At 35.5% G+C, this 17558-nt stretch overlaps 3 protein-coding genes across 22 annotated transcripts; all 3 read left to right on the top strand.

Annotated features, from left to right (window-relative positions):
- LOC18786958 (endoglucanase 14) lies at positions 1506–4448 on the top strand. The gene is made up of 6 exons (XM_007220650.2): positions 1506–1709; positions 1945–2358; positions 2678–2764; positions 2914–3066; positions 3255–3536; positions 4131–4448. Exons 1-6 carry the CDS (start codon positions 1506–1508, stop codon positions 4446–4448), a joined length of 1458 nt encoding a protein of 485 aa, XP_007220712.2.
- Positions 5093–8528, top strand: LOC18785639 (haloacid dehalogenase-like hydrolase domain-containing protein Sgpp). Its single transcript, XM_007220353.2, has 5 exons — positions 5093–5380; positions 7098–7212; positions 7302–7456; positions 7733–7994; positions 8099–8528. The coding sequence occupies exons 1-5, from the start codon at positions 5211–5213 to the stop codon at positions 8270–8272; spliced, it is 876 nt and encodes a 291-aa protein (XP_007220415.2). The 5' UTR covers positions 5093–5210; the 3' UTR covers positions 8273–8528.
- On the top strand, positions 8593–15877 carry LOC18786296 (putative disease resistance protein RGA4). 20 transcript variants are annotated; one of them, XM_020556874.1, is made up of 8 exons: positions 8593–8669; positions 9242–10371; positions 10942–13435; positions 13587–13727; positions 13841–13908; positions 14029–14279; positions 15141–15337; positions 15442–15863. In XM_020556874.1, the coding sequence occupies exons 2-4, from the start codon at positions 9373–9375 to the stop codon at positions 13604–13606; spliced, it is 3513 nt and encodes a 1170-aa protein (XP_020412463.1). In that variant the 5' UTR covers positions 8593–8669; positions 9242–9372; the 3' UTR covers positions 13607–13727; positions 13841–13908; positions 14029–14279; positions 15141–15337; positions 15442–15863. The 20 variants fall into 20 exon arrangements, with proteins under 20 accessions (XP_020412463.1, XP_020412464.1, XP_020412446.1 ...); XM_020556875.1 differs by having other exon boundaries at positions 8606–8669; positions 9296–10371; XM_020556870.1 differs by lacking the exon at positions 8593–8669 and having other exon boundaries at positions 9036–10371; positions 14029–14123; positions 14252–14279; positions 15442–15874.

Below are 17558 nucleotides of genomic sequence, written 5' to 3'. Positions count from 1 at the left end.
GTGACCACAATCTCTTGGACTCCTGTGGTCCAAGAGATCAGGACTGATATCACATATATCAAAAATCGTATTGTATATTCCTTTTGTTGCAATTGTAAACATTGTGTTGGTCAATTTTTCGATATTTTCATTGAAATTTTCATATTTTTGGACCACCAATATTTTCCAAAACCATCGATATTTTTTACCTTGGTTTTCATATTTTGAAATCGTTGCATAATAGCCTCGTCATCTATACTATTTTTCAACATATGCAACCAAACAATCATTCATCCACTAACTCAAGCTTTGATTTTCTTTTGAAAAAAAATTTCAATAACTGAAAAATATAGATGGACCAAATTTAAATAGAAACAAGTACAAACATCTTCTCAATTTATAAATAGAAACAAATTGGACAATCAATTCAATGTTCACAATTGCAACAAAAGGAATAGATAAATTGTCATACAATATATTAAAATGCATAATAACACAATACTTTTTTGATATAATAACTACTAAGTGGGGCCGAGGATCACTCTAGTCCCAATGTGCCTCCGCCCCTGTCTTCATTTGGATATTGTAAATTTACCTGCATTTCATTACATCTCAATAGTCTTAATAATCAAACCACCTGAGTGAGTTTGAGAGAGTAGATTAGGATCTGTGAGACGCCTAGCATAAGTGCAACCAAAATCAACGTGGAAAATGGAAGATTGGTTTACTAACTTATCCTTTAGCTTAATCTAAATTATTAGATCATTTAAATGGTCTGAATAAATACACGATATCTAAATGTAGAGGCTCGAGATAGCAATTTTTTGAGATGTTCCAATTGTATGATATTTTCTATCGATTCTGTAACATTAGAATAATCCAATTTTATTGTCATATTCTCAATAAATCATTTGCGTGTCTTAATAATTTAAGCATTCAATTGCAAGGTATTTCCCTAATTAGTTCCAAATCTTCTCAATTTCTCCTTCATATGGTGAATTTTTTTTAATGTTTACGAACTTTGTTGTTTAAAACCGAAATCTCCATTTAGCAATAAAAATTGATCGCATGTTTTAAATGTTCAACCATATAGTTGCATGAAAATTTATTAAAATTGATATTCTTTTTGTAATGAAAAACAGACCCTCCAATCGTAGGGTTCATATTAGACCACTAATTTGAGGTTAATGATTGAAAAATCAACCATTTCTGCACAAAAAAGGTCAATTAATTGCATTGACTTTTTTTTTTTTTGGGGGGTAATAATTTCATTGACATTGGTAAATATTCAAGAAAGTTCCATATCAAATCTCACATTTTGTCCTTAATTATTGCAGTTATATTTGTAACAATCGGGGACTGCTCTGTTATGGAAAGATATCACAAAATCAAAATCATAGCAATCTTTAATTGGCCTCAAGGACCCAAAATTTTACTATAAATTTGAGATTTGAAAACCTTGTTTGTCCATATATAGCTTTGCAGTTACATTCATATCTTCATCATTATATTTCCCTAGAGTCATCATGGCTTCCAGCAAAGTCTTTGGTTTGCTTTGCATGTCTGTGTTTCTATTGACTCATAATTCAGTGCTTGCTTCATTTGACTATGGGGATGCTCTCACCAAGTCTTTGTTGTATTATGAGGCTCAACGATCTGGAAAGTTGCCTCCAAACCAAAGGGTGCAATGGCGTGGAGATTCTGGGCTTAAAGATGGAAGTGATGCTGGTGTAAGTTAACACATAGTTTGATCCTCCCATTTGTTATAAACCATATTATCAACGACTGTCGGGCATCTACGCTACCATGTCGATGTTTTTTCTTATAGTTAGTTTAGTGGTATTTCTTTTTCTAATTAGTTTATTCGTATTTCTCTTTCTAATATTGAGGTCACGGTTTCGAATATATCTTACCATATTCATAAAAACCAAAAAGTCACCTTCCATATATTTATTGACATAACAGGTTGATCTTGTGGGAGGATATTATGATGCTGGGGACAATGTCAAGTTTGGATTTCCCATGGCATTCACAATCACAATGCTTTCATGGAGTACTATAGAATTCGGGAGCAAACTTGAAGCCAAGAGTGAGCTCTCAAATGCATTGGATGCCATCAAATGGGGCACTGATTATTTGATCAAGGCACACGCTGCGCCAAATGTCCTCTATGGCGAAATTGGCGATGGTGATTCTGATCATGAATGCTGGCAGAGACCCGAAGACATGACTACTCCGCGGACCACCTTTAAGATCGACGAGCAGCATCCGGGAGCTGACCTTGCTGGTGAAACCGCTGCTGCTTTGGCTGCTGCTTCCATTGCTTTCAAGGATAAAGACTCTAAGTATGCGTCTGAACTTTTGACCCATGCTAAAGAGGTAACACTGCTAGCTCTTCTACGAAATTAAACATCGTGCATTCTATTACTCTTTGTACATAATAATTCACCTAATCAAGAAGTCGACATTTATGGTCTGATAACATATCATGTCAGATTTTACTTCAACGTGTACAAACATTCCCTAATATCTAGTGATTGATCATTATAAGACATTTGAGATACTTAATTATTATTTTTCACTTCACAAATGTCATATCTTTTATGCAGTGCTTTTACTTTTCAAATATAATCAGTGTAACAATATCTAATGATTTATTTTGCTTTTGTATCTGTTGTTTCATTATAAAAATTTGCAGCTATTCGAGTTTGCTCGTGATCACTCTGGTGTTTATCAGAATAGCATTAATGTAGCAGGAAAATTCTACTCCAGCAGTGGATATGAGGTAATTTATATATGAGAAAGGGTTTATGCAAAGAACAAAGCTAATTAATCAATTAAAAAGTCGTGAACGATCAACTTATTTGTTCAAATATTTTACTAAACTCCAAATTTTGGGAATTAAATTAATGTATATTTTTTCTTTGTGATCAGGATGAACTATTGTGGGCTGCTGCCTGGCTTCATCGTGCCACCGATGAAAAAACATACCTGGATTATCTTGGTCAAGCAGGTAATACTGGTGGTGCAAGAACTGTGTTCTCTTGGGATGACAAGTTTATTGGTGCACAAGTGCTTGTTGCAAAGGTAATAAATATATTGCGATATTTTTTTTGTCAGATAATTTGATATGATATGTTATTAGTTAGACAATATAAATCAAAATTCGAATAAATGAATGCAGTGTTCCTTTTATAAATCTAGCAAGAGAACATTCATCTATATGCCACAGACGTATATTAGTATATGCTTTCTTAACATCTATTTATTCACAGCTTGTGTTGGAGGGCAAGGTGGAGTCTTCAGGCACATGGAGCCAATACAAGAGCCAGGCTGAGCAATTCATTTGCTCTTGCATTCAGAAGGGCAACAGCAATGTGAAGAAGACTCCTGGTGGGTTGTTGTGGTTTTTGCCATGGAACAATCTTCAGTACACTTCAACTGCTGTGTTCGTCGCAAATGTTTATTCTGAATACTTGAACGCCAAGCATGCCGCCATTCAATGCCCTGGAGGCATTGTCCAGCCTAAGGATCTTGCTGACTTGGCCCAATCACAGGTATGATATCCTTCCTTTCTGCTCTATATAGTGTGTGTGTATATATATATATATATATATACAGTTACAATTTAAAGTAGAACAAAATTAATCTTGTAATAAAACTTGGGGTTCTTGTTTTGGAAAAGTAGACTTCGATCCTTAGATAATTTCCAACTTATACATTTATAAACATAAATCATATAAGATTCTAATTTTTTAAGGAAGATATTTTTATTTTATTTTTTGGTCCAGATTTTTAGGTATATTTAATTTCCAGTAATAGATCTCATTTAAAAGTCAATACGATTTGCATTTACTTTTCTACTTCCATCTAAAGAGAAATTGCATTTATTTCTTCCTTTTTGTTTTGGTATAATCTCTTTTTTATGTACAATTATTTTCCATCATGATGAGAGGAAATCAAGCATAAAAACCAGCCCCTAATAATATGAAACATAAAAAGAAAAAAGGAATTGAGTGCTCCTATTTGGACTATATTTACCGACCACATTACTGACCACTTCTCTAATACAAATAAATCCCGATTATATTAGCATGGCCCACATATAGTATAATCTTAAGTTAACTGTATTATTTTCGTCATTTTACTAGGTGGATTATATCTTGGGTTCAAACCCCGGTGGCACGAGTTTCATGGTTGGATTTGGGACAAAATATCCAACTCAAGTGCACCACAGAGCAGCATCCATTGTCTCCATCAAGAAAGATGCAGCTCCTGTTTCATGCAAAGGTGGCTTCGACTCATGGTTCAACAACAACTCACCAAACCCTAATGTACTGGATGGAGCAATTGTCGGAGGCCCGGATGAGAATGATGCTTACACAGATTCAAGATCAAACTACCAAATGGCTGAACCAGCAACTGTTTCCACAGCTCCACTTGTTGGCGTTCTCGCCAAACTCGCTTGAGTCAAACAGATACGACTAAAATTTTGTGTGTCTGTATATATATGCCCAACTAAAAGACTGAAACAGACGCATCTTATATTTATGCCACATTTTAGTTTAAGGTTTTAGGCTAATACTTTACACGTCAATGTAAGCCCTGTGGCTTAAATTATATCATGTGTGGTTTATGTCTGTTACTTGTTTACCAACATCTTAATACCGACACATATATCATGTGTCATCTCGTATTTTCTAATAACTCATTTTATATATTGGCGTTCTTAATTATTTTATTGAAAAAAAAAAAAAACACCTAACAAGAAACAAAACACCATGTACTTAATTATTTTTTGGGTTTTTATGACAAATGGTCTTCTTTTTTTTTTTTTTTTTTTGGGTACAAGCTGATTAAATAGTTTATTTTTGAATAATTTCTAATACCATTGCGAACACGTAACCTCTAGATTCATCCAAAATAATTAATAAGGACTTATTGATTGATTCGAATAGGACTGAAATGAGAACTTCTGAAAAGTTGAGTAACAACCTGTGATAAAAAAATTTGGGTTGGGAAGTATGAAAAAAGAAAAATATAATTAATAAAATTTTCCGAAAATTAGAAAATGACATCAATAAAATCTTATAAATGACAACCCCATAAAACGGGAGAGGCCATCAGCATAGCCGAAAGAAAGCAACCATTCCATTTCCAAGAGAGAGAAGGAGACATTCGCATAGAGTAGCATCACTCTTTTTCCTGTCTCACTGCTCACATTCCGTACTATGCAAACTCTTGCTTCTTCTCATCTTCTTCAGTATCGCCGCCTCTTCTCTGACCACTTCCCCAAAACCCATTTGCAGAAATCTACAGTTCATAGACAAAACCTCACTCAATTAGGCTCTGCCTTTGTTTCCAGGGCTTCCGTTTCATCTAATGCTCACCCAATTGAGAGGTATTTAGTTTGATTTAATTTCTTGGGCATAATGAATTTTGTTCGTTTCAATGTTCATTGTTCTTTAGTGCACATATAAACTGTCAATTGGCAATTGTCTGCTATCAAAATTTCTTCTGTAAAGCATAATCTCCTGGCCCTGTTGTTGTTTTCTTCAAGGAAATTTGAAAATGGTCTTGTTCGTGTGCATCAGCATAGGAAAACAATAAACTTGATGATTAAAATGATAATGGTTGGGGACAAAATGTGAATTAATTTTGTGAAAGCATTGCAGTCCTTGTTCATAATTTATGAGCATTTCGTTTTCTTTTTCCTTTCTAGCTGTTTTAGGCAAAAAGGGGTCCCTAGGTTCGTACTTGACTTAGTAGCCTTAGATTGTGATGAGCTTAATTTGAATGAATGAATTTGAATTCCAATCTTAAAAACCAGATATGTTTGAGAATAGCCTTGTATGCTTTTAATGTTTATGAAAGTCCTTCCTTTTTCTTTCTTCAGAAAAATATATTGGTATACATTGGCAAATTTCTTAGCTGAGAGGTTGCATCAGCCTTTTCCAGGGTGACTCACATGCCACATCAATATTTAGGTAGCTGATCATAGTCTTCATAGCTAGACATCAATTGACGTGTAGTTGAAAAATGAGCGATTTCAATGTTCCTTGGCCAAAATGAGTGCAGGCGATGAACAAAATGTAGACCTTTATGTTAAAGCTTTCTGTGTTTAAACTGTTGTCAGCATTTGCAAACTTCCTCTAAAATTGAAGTGTGCTCTTCTCAACTTTAGGAAAAGTTCCGTCTGACTAAAAACATCCCTTTTTCTTTGTGGATGGTGTTGGGGGATGATGTCTGTTTAAGCAATTCAAAGGTTTTCCATCTCTGAACTCAATTTTTTTTTTTCCATTTGTTACGTATGGATCTAGCACGAGTGAGACCTTGATTCAGATTTGGCATATGTGTTGCAGTGTGCTTATTGCCTAATCATATTTTGGACTCACCAAACTGATATAATTGAAGTATAACTGCAGACCCTTAACTGTGAAGTTATTTTTTTGCACTATGGGGAGGCTTGGGATGTATAAAGTTACATGATTGATGTGGTGGATAGTTTAAGAAGTTTGATCCTTATCCTGTCTGAACAAAGATGTCCACTTCTTGTCCATTCATAGGATTGTAACCCCTTCAGACTCTGCTCTTGGGTCTAAGGCATAATCCTAACTTAAAAAAGTTGTGTTTTATCTGGTAATTTTGTTATGAGCTATACTTTGCCAACTTAGACATAAACATAGCAAAAGTTGAGTATAGCTGAGACCAGAGACTAGAGAAAAGGTTGAGTGGAACAAAAGATCCAAAGCTCTTTATGATCTTTGTTAAAACTGGGTCTTCTTCGTCCTTATTTTACTGTTAGCCTCTACTGATATTATATATCATATATCCTTTATCCTATGTACAATAGTCATAATTGTATTGGAGATACTTGTGGATGCATTTTTTTCAAATGTCAACATAATTTACAAGAAATTTCACGGTTGCTTTATTGAGCAGTTCAATATTTTTTAACTGTAATATATCTAAACAGAAAGGAATGTTTACTAGTACCCCAAGCAATGCTGCTCATTCTGCACCAACCACTAGACAAGCATCTTAATTTCATTTTCTTTACATTTTCGTTCTTGTTTTTCTATTTCTGGCCTTAATCACCTCCCATTATGTGATGACAGAAAATCTTCTCTAGCTTTTCTCTCTCCTCTTGAAGCAATTCTATTTGATATTGATGGAACATTGTGTGATTCGGATCCGCTCCATTATTATGCTTTCCGTGAAATGCTTCAAGAAGTATACCTCTCTCTCTCTCTCTCTCTCTCTCTCTCTCTCTCTCTCTCTCATTTAGCATCTTCCAAGACTCATGCATTGGTGTACCACAGGTAGGTTTTAATGGTGGGGTTCCTATCACTGAGGAATTCTTCAGTGACAATTTAAGTGGAATGCATAATGAGAAACTTTGTAGTATCCTCTTTCCTGAGTGGGATATCCAAAGAGCAAGAAATTTTTTTGAAGATAAGGAAGCCATGTTTCGAAGGTAACTTCTAAAAACTGTCACGAACTGAAGGAACTGTATGCTTCATTTCATATTGTCAGTACATAGTGCTGTGGTATTACTAATAGGGGGTTATGTTTTCTTATCAATTTTTGGAAATATGGTTTTTGACTATATAGTTTTCTGTCAATACAAATTGTGAATGGAAAGGACCAGGGTGACGACCCTATATTTCTGAAAAACAATGCTTGATCTGTTTCATTTTCTCTTATCCATTGAGACCAGGTCTGATCTTGATTTACTGAGTGATATATGCAGATTGGCATCTGAACAATTAGAACCTGTTAAGGGCCTCCACAAGTTGCGCCAATGGATTGAAAATCAAGGCTTGAAACGGGCTGCAGTAACAAATGCTCCAAGACCAAATGGCGAGCTATTAATATCAACGGTGGAGCTCTCGAATTTTTTTGAAATTGTTGTTGTTGGAGATGAATGTGATCGAGCAAAACCATTTCCTGACCCTTACTTGAAGGCTCTCCAAGCACTTCAGGTGTCACACAAGCATGCTTTCGCCTTTGAGGTTCGGCTCTCAGAATTCTGTGCTTTCCAACATTAGCAATAGCATTCTCCATGAAAATTTTGATATGCCTTGCAGTCATCTGTGTTCTGTTTTTGGTTGTTAAGGATTCTGTTTCAGGGGTGAAAGCGGGTGTAGCAGCTGGAATGCCAGTAGTGGCCTTAGGCACAAGGAATCCTGAGATATCATTGATTAATGCCGGAGCAGCCTTTGTTATTAAAGACTTTGAGGACCCAAAATTGTGGGAAGCACTGGAAGAGTTTGAGAGGAAGGCAATGTAACAACAGTTGCAACTTGAAATGGCAATCACATATGAGAATAATAAGTAGCAAAAGGTGTGAAATGGCAATCCATCGTAAATTTCAAGATAAATAGCCATTTTCTACTTCTGTTCCTGTGCAGTGATTAGGCATTTGGACATCCCGGTGGAAATTGTTATCCTATTCTTTGTTAGTTGTAAATTTTGAGATAATACTCTTAATTAGGTGTACAAGGAGGGCCATAACGAGAAAATTATTACGGGTGGTCCCATTTCCATTTGTTTGTTGGCAGTTGCAGCAATTATTTATAGAGCACCGATTTTACAGATGTGAAATTGATTGTTTGGAACTGGCAGGCAGCAAGGTGGGATGAGATTATATTTAGTTGCAGGTCATGGTGGTTAAAGTAAATCACAAGGTAAGTTACCTGTAAAGTTCACGATTTGGTAATAATTAAGATTATCACGATGAATTGTTCATTTAGTTAAATATTTTTGTTAATTTTTATTTTTATTTTTATACAAAGTGATATTGAGGAAGGAATAATCAAACTTAGAATCTTAAATGCATGTAAATATTTTAATCAGTTGAGCTATAAACTCTTTACATTTTGTTTATATATTTGGGTGACATGCATACCAGGAAAATTCGTTAATCACAAAAGAAAGGACAAAATAACTATTACAACCTTATCCAGAATCTAAAGTACCGAGTGATATCTATCCACAATTATTCCATACACAAATTTTTTTATAATTTTTTTAAAAGTATTCAATCCACATTTATTACATGCAATAATTCCATAAAATTATTGTTAGCTTTTGACGCCAGCCGTATGACATTTCTGTATAAGTTCCTCCAATCACACGCGTTTCTGTCCAAAAATCCCTCACAACCTTCTCAGAGATACAATCTTACTCTACTTTTCTAACCCAAACTAAGCATTCCATTCTCTGTTTTGAGCAACACTGAAAGAAAATATGGCTGCAGAGTTTCTTACTTTTGGTGCTGAGGGAATTCTGACGAGGGCTGCTTCACTTGCAGAGCAAGAACTCAGTCTTCTCTGGGGATTCAAAGGAGAGCTAACAAGTCTACGAGACTCATTATCCAAGTTGGAAGCTATGCTAAGAGATGCACAACATTTACAAGTTCGGGGTGAGAGGGTGGAGATGTGGGTGAAGGATCTGGAAGGCATAGCTCATGAAGCTGATGATGTGTTGGACGAATATGAATATGAACTTCTCCGGCGGAAAGTGGAGATCCAAAACCAGATCAAGAAAAAGGTGCTCAACTTCTTTTCACGCCACAATCCCATCGCATTTCGTCTCAAAATGGCACATAAAATTAAAAACATCAATGCATCTTTGGCAAACCTGAAGAATGAGGCAGCTAGTATTGGACTGGTTGATAGGTCAACATTGGTCAATGCAACATCTCATGATATTGGAGGACTTGACAGGGAAACCGTCTCAAACTTTGATCAAGATGAAAAGGACATTGTTGGAAGGACGGAGGTTGCGTCGGACATAGTTACAACCCTGATCAACTCTGGCAAGAACCAAGAGAATTATCTTTCTGTTATGGCCATTGTGGGGATGGGAGGCTTGGGCAAGACAACTTTGGCTAAATCTGTATATAATGATCCTGAGATAGGTAGACACTTCGATCAAAAAATATGGGTATGTGTATCTACTCCTTTTGAAGTCAAAAAGATTTTAAGCGAGATCTTGGAATGTCTTAAACCAGAGAAAGCTGGGATAAAGGGTAAAGCAACAATATGTGAAAACCTGCAAGAAGATTTGAAAGGGAAGACATATCTTCTCGTGCTTGACGATGTTTGGAACGACGATCGTAACAAATGGGACGATTTGATGAGTTGCTTGTTGAATGCTACAAGCACTAAAGCAAGCAAAATCCTTGTCACTACTCGCAATGTGAGTGTTTCATCAATTGTACAAACACTTCCTACATGTGTTCTGGGAAAATTATCGGAGGATCAATGCTGGTGCATATTGAAGTATAAAGCGTTTTTAGATACGAGTGTTGTTTTGACTGAAGATCAAGAGAGAATTGGAAGGGAGATTGCCAAAAAGTGTGCAGGTGTACCATTAGTGGCAAAGGTATGTGTTGAAGTACTTTTTGCATGCATTCTTCTTGTTCTTTTCTGTTCTTCATTTATAAACCTCTAACCCACAAGAGCTTGGTGGTGCGCCGGGGTGGTTGGGTGGGATTTTTGGTGGGGGAGGTTAGTTGGGGATGGATTGAGGATGGGCTTGGATGGGGTTGTGGCTGAAGGGTTTGGTTGGGGGTAGTGCCTGATTTTGTTGGGGGTTTTTTCTTTAATCTAATTAGATTTAGGGGGTGTGATTGCAATAAATGAAACATGTGGCTCTAGCTGTAATTATGCTAAAATTCAGGGGTTCTAAGTGAAATTTCATGATTTATGCATGCATTAGTATTAGATCTATATCATTTTTTTCTTTTGTATATGGAACAAATATATTGAAATTTTATGGTAGCTTTATATTAATTATGTACTAAACTGACCGAATAGGATTACTGATTGCATATGCTGAGAATATTTTAAGTGAGGGGTGCATGATGACTATTTTAAGGATCCGTTTTATAATGTTATTATTGTTAATTTACCTCATTATCATTTAATACAAATTCAAACTCATGTACACTAGGTTTTGGGAAATATGATGCGTTCTCAAGATATTGATGGATGGCGGTCAATTCTAGAAAGTAGAATATGGGATTTACCAGAAGGAGAAGAAAGAATCTTGTCAGTTTTGAAGTTGAGTTTTGATAAATTGAAATCACCATATTTGAAACAATGTTTTGCATATTGCTCAATGTTTGTCAAAGATTTCCAAATTCAAAAGGATGACTTGATCAACCTTTGGATGGCTCAAGGATTGCTTTACCCTTCTCCTCCCAACAGACGTAATCTAGAGATGGAGGATATAGGAAATGAATATTTTAATATTCTATTGAACAACTCTTTCTTTCAAGACGTTGAAAAGGATTGGTATGGTAATATTACAAGTTGCAAAATGCACGACCTTGTGCATGATCTCGCAGAACATGTGTCAAAACGGAAGAGCAATAACTCCAATGAGACTCGACATATGACACATATTCCTACCTCAGTGCTGCAAGGAGTTCCAGAAAGAAGTGCTCATAAATTGCGCTCACTTTTCTTGAATGTTGAAGTTCTTGGTGATATCTTACCGAATTTTAGAGGTTTGCGTGTCTTAAATTTATATCAAGCTGATATTAAGGAGTTGCCAATTGCTATTGGAAAGTTGAAACACTTGAGGTATCTGGATGTTTCCTATACAAATATCAAAGCACTCCCCAAATCCGTTGGAAAGCTTTATAATCTACAAACATTAAGAATGGAAGGGGTCGAGCTTGAAGAGTTTCCAAAAGAACTGCAAAATTTGATAAACTTGAGACATATTTATTTTTATCCGTATGATATGAAATTTCCCGCAGGAATGGGGCGATTGACCAATCTCCGAACATTACAATATTTCATTGTGGGTAAGGAGACAGGTCGTGGAATAGAGGAGCTGGCTGGCTTAAACCTGTTAAAAGGCCAATTATATATCAGTAATCTAGAGCACATGAGAGATGGAGAAGAAGCCAAGAAAGCAAAATTAGTGAAGAAGACAAACATAAGCAAGTTAAAGTTTCAGTGGGCAGAGGATAGGTCAAGCATCACCAATGATGAAGAGGTACTAGAAGGCCTTCAACCACACCCTAGTAAACTAGAATTTTTACAACTTTTCAACTTCATGGGCGATAAATGTCCATCATGGATCATGAGTAGTTCGTTTCCTGTATTGAAAAGGTTAAAGATTTACAACGCTAGGAACCTAACTGAATGGCTAGAAAGTGGGATAGTGGTCTTTCCTTGCCTCGAGGAGCTGGTTTTGAGGAATTGTGATAAATTGAGAAGTGCTCCTAGCCATTTCCCATCTCTCAAGACGTTGAAGATACATTCCATGGGTAGCGGCATGCCAATAGCAAACATAAGCAATAAGCTGACCACTCTTACTTCGCTCACAATAAGGAAGATAAGCGGACTTGTTTCTCTGCCAGAAGGGATGCTAAAAAACAACAAGAATCTTACATACTTGGAGATAGAAGATTGTCAAGAGCTAACTCGTATTGCTTCTCCTGATGTAGTTGGCTCTTGCGCACTTCTTGATTCAGTGCGTATTTCCAATTGTCCTATTCTTGCTTATTTGCCGGATGGGCTACTCACAACATCTCTTAAGAAACTGGTTGTACAAGATTGCAATGGTCTACAGTTGCTTCCAGTTACACAGGCCCTCCCATCCCTCTGCAAATTAGAGATTACAGGCTGTCAGGAGTTGTCAAGTCTACCGAGTGGGTTAGATTATTATACCTCTCTTCAGGAGTTGGCAATATCAAATTGTGATATGCTAACATCCGCTTTGATTCACAGCCTCCCATCCCTCCGGAAGTTGTCAATATTTGGTTGCAGCATGAGTCCAGAGTCTGTTCCAAGTTTACTCGGCTTTACATGCCTTCGTGAATTGAGAATCGAAGATTCCCATGGATTGACAAGTCTGCCAATAAGGCTAGAATCATGTTCTTGTCTTGAGGTGTTGAGAATAAGCAAGTTGCCGAATGTAGAATCTATTACAAGTTTAGACAACCTCACAAACCTCCAGGAATTGGGGATATTTTCTTGCGATGGATTGAAAAGTCTACCCAGTGGATTAGCAATAACATCCTGCCTCAACCACTTGAAGACATTGGAAATCGGTGGCTTTTGGAAGGAGCTCGATTCATTCCCTGCTTTTCAGGTTACATCACAACTTAAAACATTAAAGTTATGGGGTTGGCCTAAACTCAAGTCTCTGCCTGAACAAATTCAACACTTCACTTCTCTAACATTTTTCAAAGTGGAATCCTTTGACGGAATGGAGGCTCTTCCAGAGTGGTTGAGAAACCTTACATCTCTTAAGTACTTGGATATATATTATTGCAAGAATATGATGTATCTACCTACACTCGAAGCTATGCAATGCCTCACCAAATTAGAACGCATATGGATTTTGCATTGTCCCCTTCTAAAAGAGAGATGCAACAAGAAGAGCGGCTCAGAATGGCCTAAGATTTCTCGTATTCCAAGAATATATGGTATGTTTTTCTTTTTGCTTTTATTATTTTTGGCTCTTAAATCAACTATGCATTCTATTTTCTTCACCTACATTTCATTGAACTTAATTACTTTCTAATTCTTTCCCCTTTACGAAATAATGATTTCTAATATTTATGTTTAAATCTCTAGTTGACCACGTACGGTTGTAGCTACCAGATTCAATAGTCTGAGAAAGTATCATCCTGAAATGCGAAATAGTTGAAAGTGGTGTGAATTGTTGTTGAGAAAATGATCCTCAACTCAAGTCACTGAGTGACTCTGCTTCTAAAGGTATCATTCTTTTTTCATTCTCTAAAAAGAATAAAACTCTTTTCTCCCATATATCACATTTTCTTTTCCTCTGGCATTCAACTCAAGTCAGTTGCTTTTTTCCTTGAGACAAGTGCTGGTGTGGAGAGTTGATTGAAGAAAAGGTCTCCCTTCCCTACAGCCTACAGCCTACAGCCTACAGGTGTGGAATTCATATTATTATGTCGTATTTATAATTAGTATTTGATACAAGCAACTCCCTAGCCTCTGTTGTTCTTTTTTCTCATGAGTTTACTCTCTGTCTATGATGTTGCTTCTGCAGGTAGGGTCTATTGTTATTTTGGCATAATTTGGAGGTGGGTTTTTTATTTGTTACCTGAAGGAACATTTTTTGTAATGGGAGCAAACAGAGTCCAGGTACTTTCCACCAGATGGTTTTCTGTTTTGAAGATGATGCTCAGATATTATATTAGCTTTCTAACAGCTTTATAGGATTGATTCTTTCTGGAAAAAGTAAGGTTGTTGGTTTCTCTTGTGTTGTGAAGGTATTCAAAAGCTCTCCAATTTCTACAGGTATACATTCCACTCTGTATTTTTAAATCTTAAGGAAAAAGAGTACACAAATTTGTTTCCTCTTTGGGCTTGCTATTATAGAACATCTTTTACGTATGTGAAATTCAGGCCCGATCAAAGAGACAGATCACCGGTCCACTATGACCAACACTAATTTTTAAGGAACCTACAAACCCTAACAAGTGGAAATTTTTATATTAGTAATGAAAACATTCATTATATATTGTATTTTAATTTGTCAAATTCTGTGTCCAAAGAAAACTAAAAATTTATTTAAAATTTAACATGGGTGTCCAAAGATGGATTTTGGATACAAATGTGAGCTTCCTAACATTTAAAGCACCAAGCCCAACAACCCAAGAACCAGCATCCTATCTTATTGCTCCACTCTCTTTCCCTTTTTTTGGCTGCTGATTTTCGCACTCTGTTTTTGTCCACTTACCTTTTGGTTTTTATAAGTGTAATCCAAGAATCAGCATCCAAGTGAACAAAAGAGAAGTGAAAAAATCAACTCTTTTTATTCTTATTTTTAATTTTTTATGTATTTCGTATTTATGTTACACATCAGATTGCTAAGAATTTCTTGTTTTAGAATGTGCAACTCAAGTAAACTGCTATGCAACAAAATCAGAAGCTTTTTTATTTTGTTTTAAGCTAGACAAAATTTGTGACGTTTTAGATTAATCACACACCCTATTGATTTGGACATAATGTGGTATTAATAACAGGGGGTCGTCTTTTCTTGTCAGTTTTTGGAAAGAAAAAAAATGCTTTTCAATTATATACTCAGAGTGTTCCAATAGTTTTCTGAAAGAAAAAAATGCTTCATCTGTTTCATTTTCTCTCATCCAATGAGATCAGATTGGCATCTGAACAAGTAGAACCTGTTAAGGACCTCCACAAGTTGCACCAATGGATTGAAAATCAAGGCTTGATACAGACTGCAGGGACAAATGCTCCAAGGCCAAATGGTGGAGCTCTTGAATTTCTTTGAATTTGTTGTTGTTGGAGATGAATGTGATGGAGCGAAACCATTTCCTGACCCTTTCGCATTTGAGGTTCGGCTCTCAGAACTGTGTGCTTTGCAATACTAACAACAGCATTCTCCAGTAAGTTTTTGATATGCCTTGCACTCATCTGTGTTCTGTTTTTGGTTGTTAAGGATTCTGTTTCAGGGGTGAAAGCTGGAGTAGCAGCTGGAATGCCAGTAGTGGCCTTCGTTATTGAAGAGACTTTGAGGAGACAAAATTGTGGGAAGCACTGGAAGAGATTGAGAGGAAGGCAGAGTAACAACAGTTGCAACTTGAAATGGCAATCACATATAAGCTTTTCTATTTCTGTTCCTGTACTGCTTAGTCATTCGGACACCCCCGGTGGAATTTATTTGTTCGTTGTAAATTTTGAGATAATACGCATAATTAGTGAAATTGAGGGCCATAACGAGAAAATTTTACAGATGTGAAATTGATTGTTTGGAATTGGGATGGGATTATATTTAGTTGCAGGTCCTGGTGGTTAAAGTAAATTCACAATGTAAGTTTCCTGTAAAAATCTGGAATTTGATAATAATTAAGATTCTCGTGATAAACGGTTCATTTAGTTCATGTATTTTTTTTTTTAATAAAAAGCAATTCTAAAAAAAAGTGTAATTAAACTTAATACCTTCAATTTATGAATAAATATTTTTAACCAGTTATAATACAAGTCCCTTGCATTTAGTTTATGTATTTGGGTGACAATATACAAAGAAAATTTGTTAATCACAAATGGACAAAACAACTATACCATCCTTTCATTTTAAGCCCGTCCACAACCTCATCCAGAATCTAAGCACAAGGATATCTATCCACAATTATTCCATGCACAATTTTAATTTTTTTTTCAAAAGTATTCCACACACAATTATTACATGCAATAATTCCACACAATCATCGTGGGATTAGTAGCCCAACCGACAGCACTTGGCGCTCTCCTAAATTATTATTGGGATTAATTGTTTTATTAGTTTTTGAATTTAGATTCGATTTGTATTTAAGTATCTCAATTTAACCCTACATTATTTTTAAAAAATTAATATTTTAGAGGGCTAAATATTTAGTCCTGGATTACATTTAGCCCTATATATCCCAAATATAGCTCTAAAATAATGCGAAACTCATCTCCAGTCATGGGCTAAATAAAATTTTGGCCAAATTTAGCCATTTTGCCCTCCAACTGGGCCATATTTGGCCCAGCTTTAGGGTTCAGGTGTGTGCTTTTGAAGAAGATAAATTATTAAGTGTGGGCAACAACACGAATTATCTCGTGCAAATTCATATCCAACAGCCAACAATAAAAGTGATGACTTCATCGATATATTTTTAAAAGCCTTTTTAAATGTTTTCAATTCGTGTTGTTTAAGAAACATTTATTTAAAAAAATTATTGGTCATGACCATTGGAAGTCAGACTATTGAAACCCAACTTTTTTTTAAAAAAAAATGTGATCACCTTTTCAAATATTTTCAATTTGTAAAAAAATTATAAAAAATTACTAGTCATGATCGTTGGAGGTCAGACCATTGAAACTCATCCTTTTAAAAAATAATAATAAATAAATGTGGTCACCTTTTTAAATGTTTTCAAGTGTTGTTTAAAAAAAATTAAAAAAAATTATTGGTCATGGAATATTGTCTCTAAATAGTAGTTTAATTAAATTAAACAATACATAGTTGTGGAATGCATGAGTGTTGTACCATAGTTTTTCTCAAAATAATAAAATATAAAGGACCCTAAAATATTGCCTTGCATGGCTGGAGATGAAAAAATTTAGCCCTATACTATCTTTAAAAAATTAATATTTTGGAGGCTAAATATTTAGCCCTAGACGATATTTAGCCCTATGACTGAAGATAGCCTAAGACTTGAGTCTTGGCTCAAATGTAGTAGTATTATTATAGTAGCAAGAAGTGTTTTCACCATTGAATAAGCATTAAATTAGACCCAATTGAGGTAAAGGATAAAGATTCCAAGTTCGATTTTCGTGTTAACAAATAATTCAGTTGGAAAAAATTCGGATTCTCTACTTATAACTTATAGTTTTGTAGCGTAATACTTACTATATGCCACTGTATTTATAACTAAAACACTGTCTTATAATTTTGTTTCGTTTCAATTTGTAACATAACATTGCTTTATTTCCTACGTTGACGTGTATTCATTATAAAGGACTTTGCATTAAAATTTTATTCAAGAATCAAAATTCAAAATAATTGTCCCAGGCCCTCTTGAACATAGAGTT

Source organism: Prunus persica, chromosome G2 (assembly GCF_000346465.2).
Source record: "Prunus persica cultivar Lovell chromosome G2, Prunus_persica_NCBIv2, whole genome shotgun sequence".
NCBI lineage: Eukaryota > Viridiplantae > Streptophyta > Magnoliopsida > Rosales > Rosaceae > Prunus > Prunus persica.
This window is presented reverse-complemented; position numbering and strand designations above follow the sequence as displayed.

Excerpts from the sequence above, each read along its gene's own strand:
- LOC18786958 (XM_007220650.2), top strand. The coding sequence starts at position 1,506 with ATGGCTTCCAGCAAAGTCTTTGGTTTGCTTTGCATGTCTGTGTTTCTA. Across the intron at positions 2,765-2,913 it reads ACTCCAGCAGTGGATATGAG|GATGAACTATTGTGGGCTGC; the intron begins GTAATTTATATA and ends CTTTGTGATCAG. Across the intron at positions 3,537-4,130 it reads CTGACTTGGCCCAATCACAG|GTGGATTATATCTTGGGTTC; the intron begins GTATGATATCCT and ends TCATTTTACTAG.
- LOC18785639 (XM_007220353.2), top strand. The coding sequence starts at position 5,211 with ATGCAAACTCTTGCTTCTTCTCATCTTCTTCAGTATCGCCGCCTCTTC. Across the intron at positions 7,457-7,732 it reads AAGGAAGCCATGTTTCGAAG|ATTGGCATCTGAACAATTAG; the intron begins GTAACTTCTAAA and ends TGATATATGCAG. Across the intron at positions 7,995-8,098 it reads AGCATGCTTTCGCCTTTGAG|GATTCTGTTTCAGGGGTGAA; the intron begins GTTCGGCTCTCA and ends TTGGTTGTTAAG.
- LOC18786296 (XM_020556873.1), top strand. The coding sequence starts at position 9,232 with ATGGCTGCAGAGTTTCTTACTTTTGGTGCTGAGGGAATTCTGACGAGG. Across the intron at positions 10,372-10,941 it reads GTGTACCATTAGTGGCAAAG|GTTTTGGGAAATATGATGCG; the intron begins GTATGTGTTGAA and ends CATGTACACTAG. Across the intron at positions 13,436-13,586 it reads TCGTATTCCAAGAATATATG|TTGACCACGTACGGTTGTAG; the intron begins GTATGTTTTTCT and ends TTAAATCTCTAG.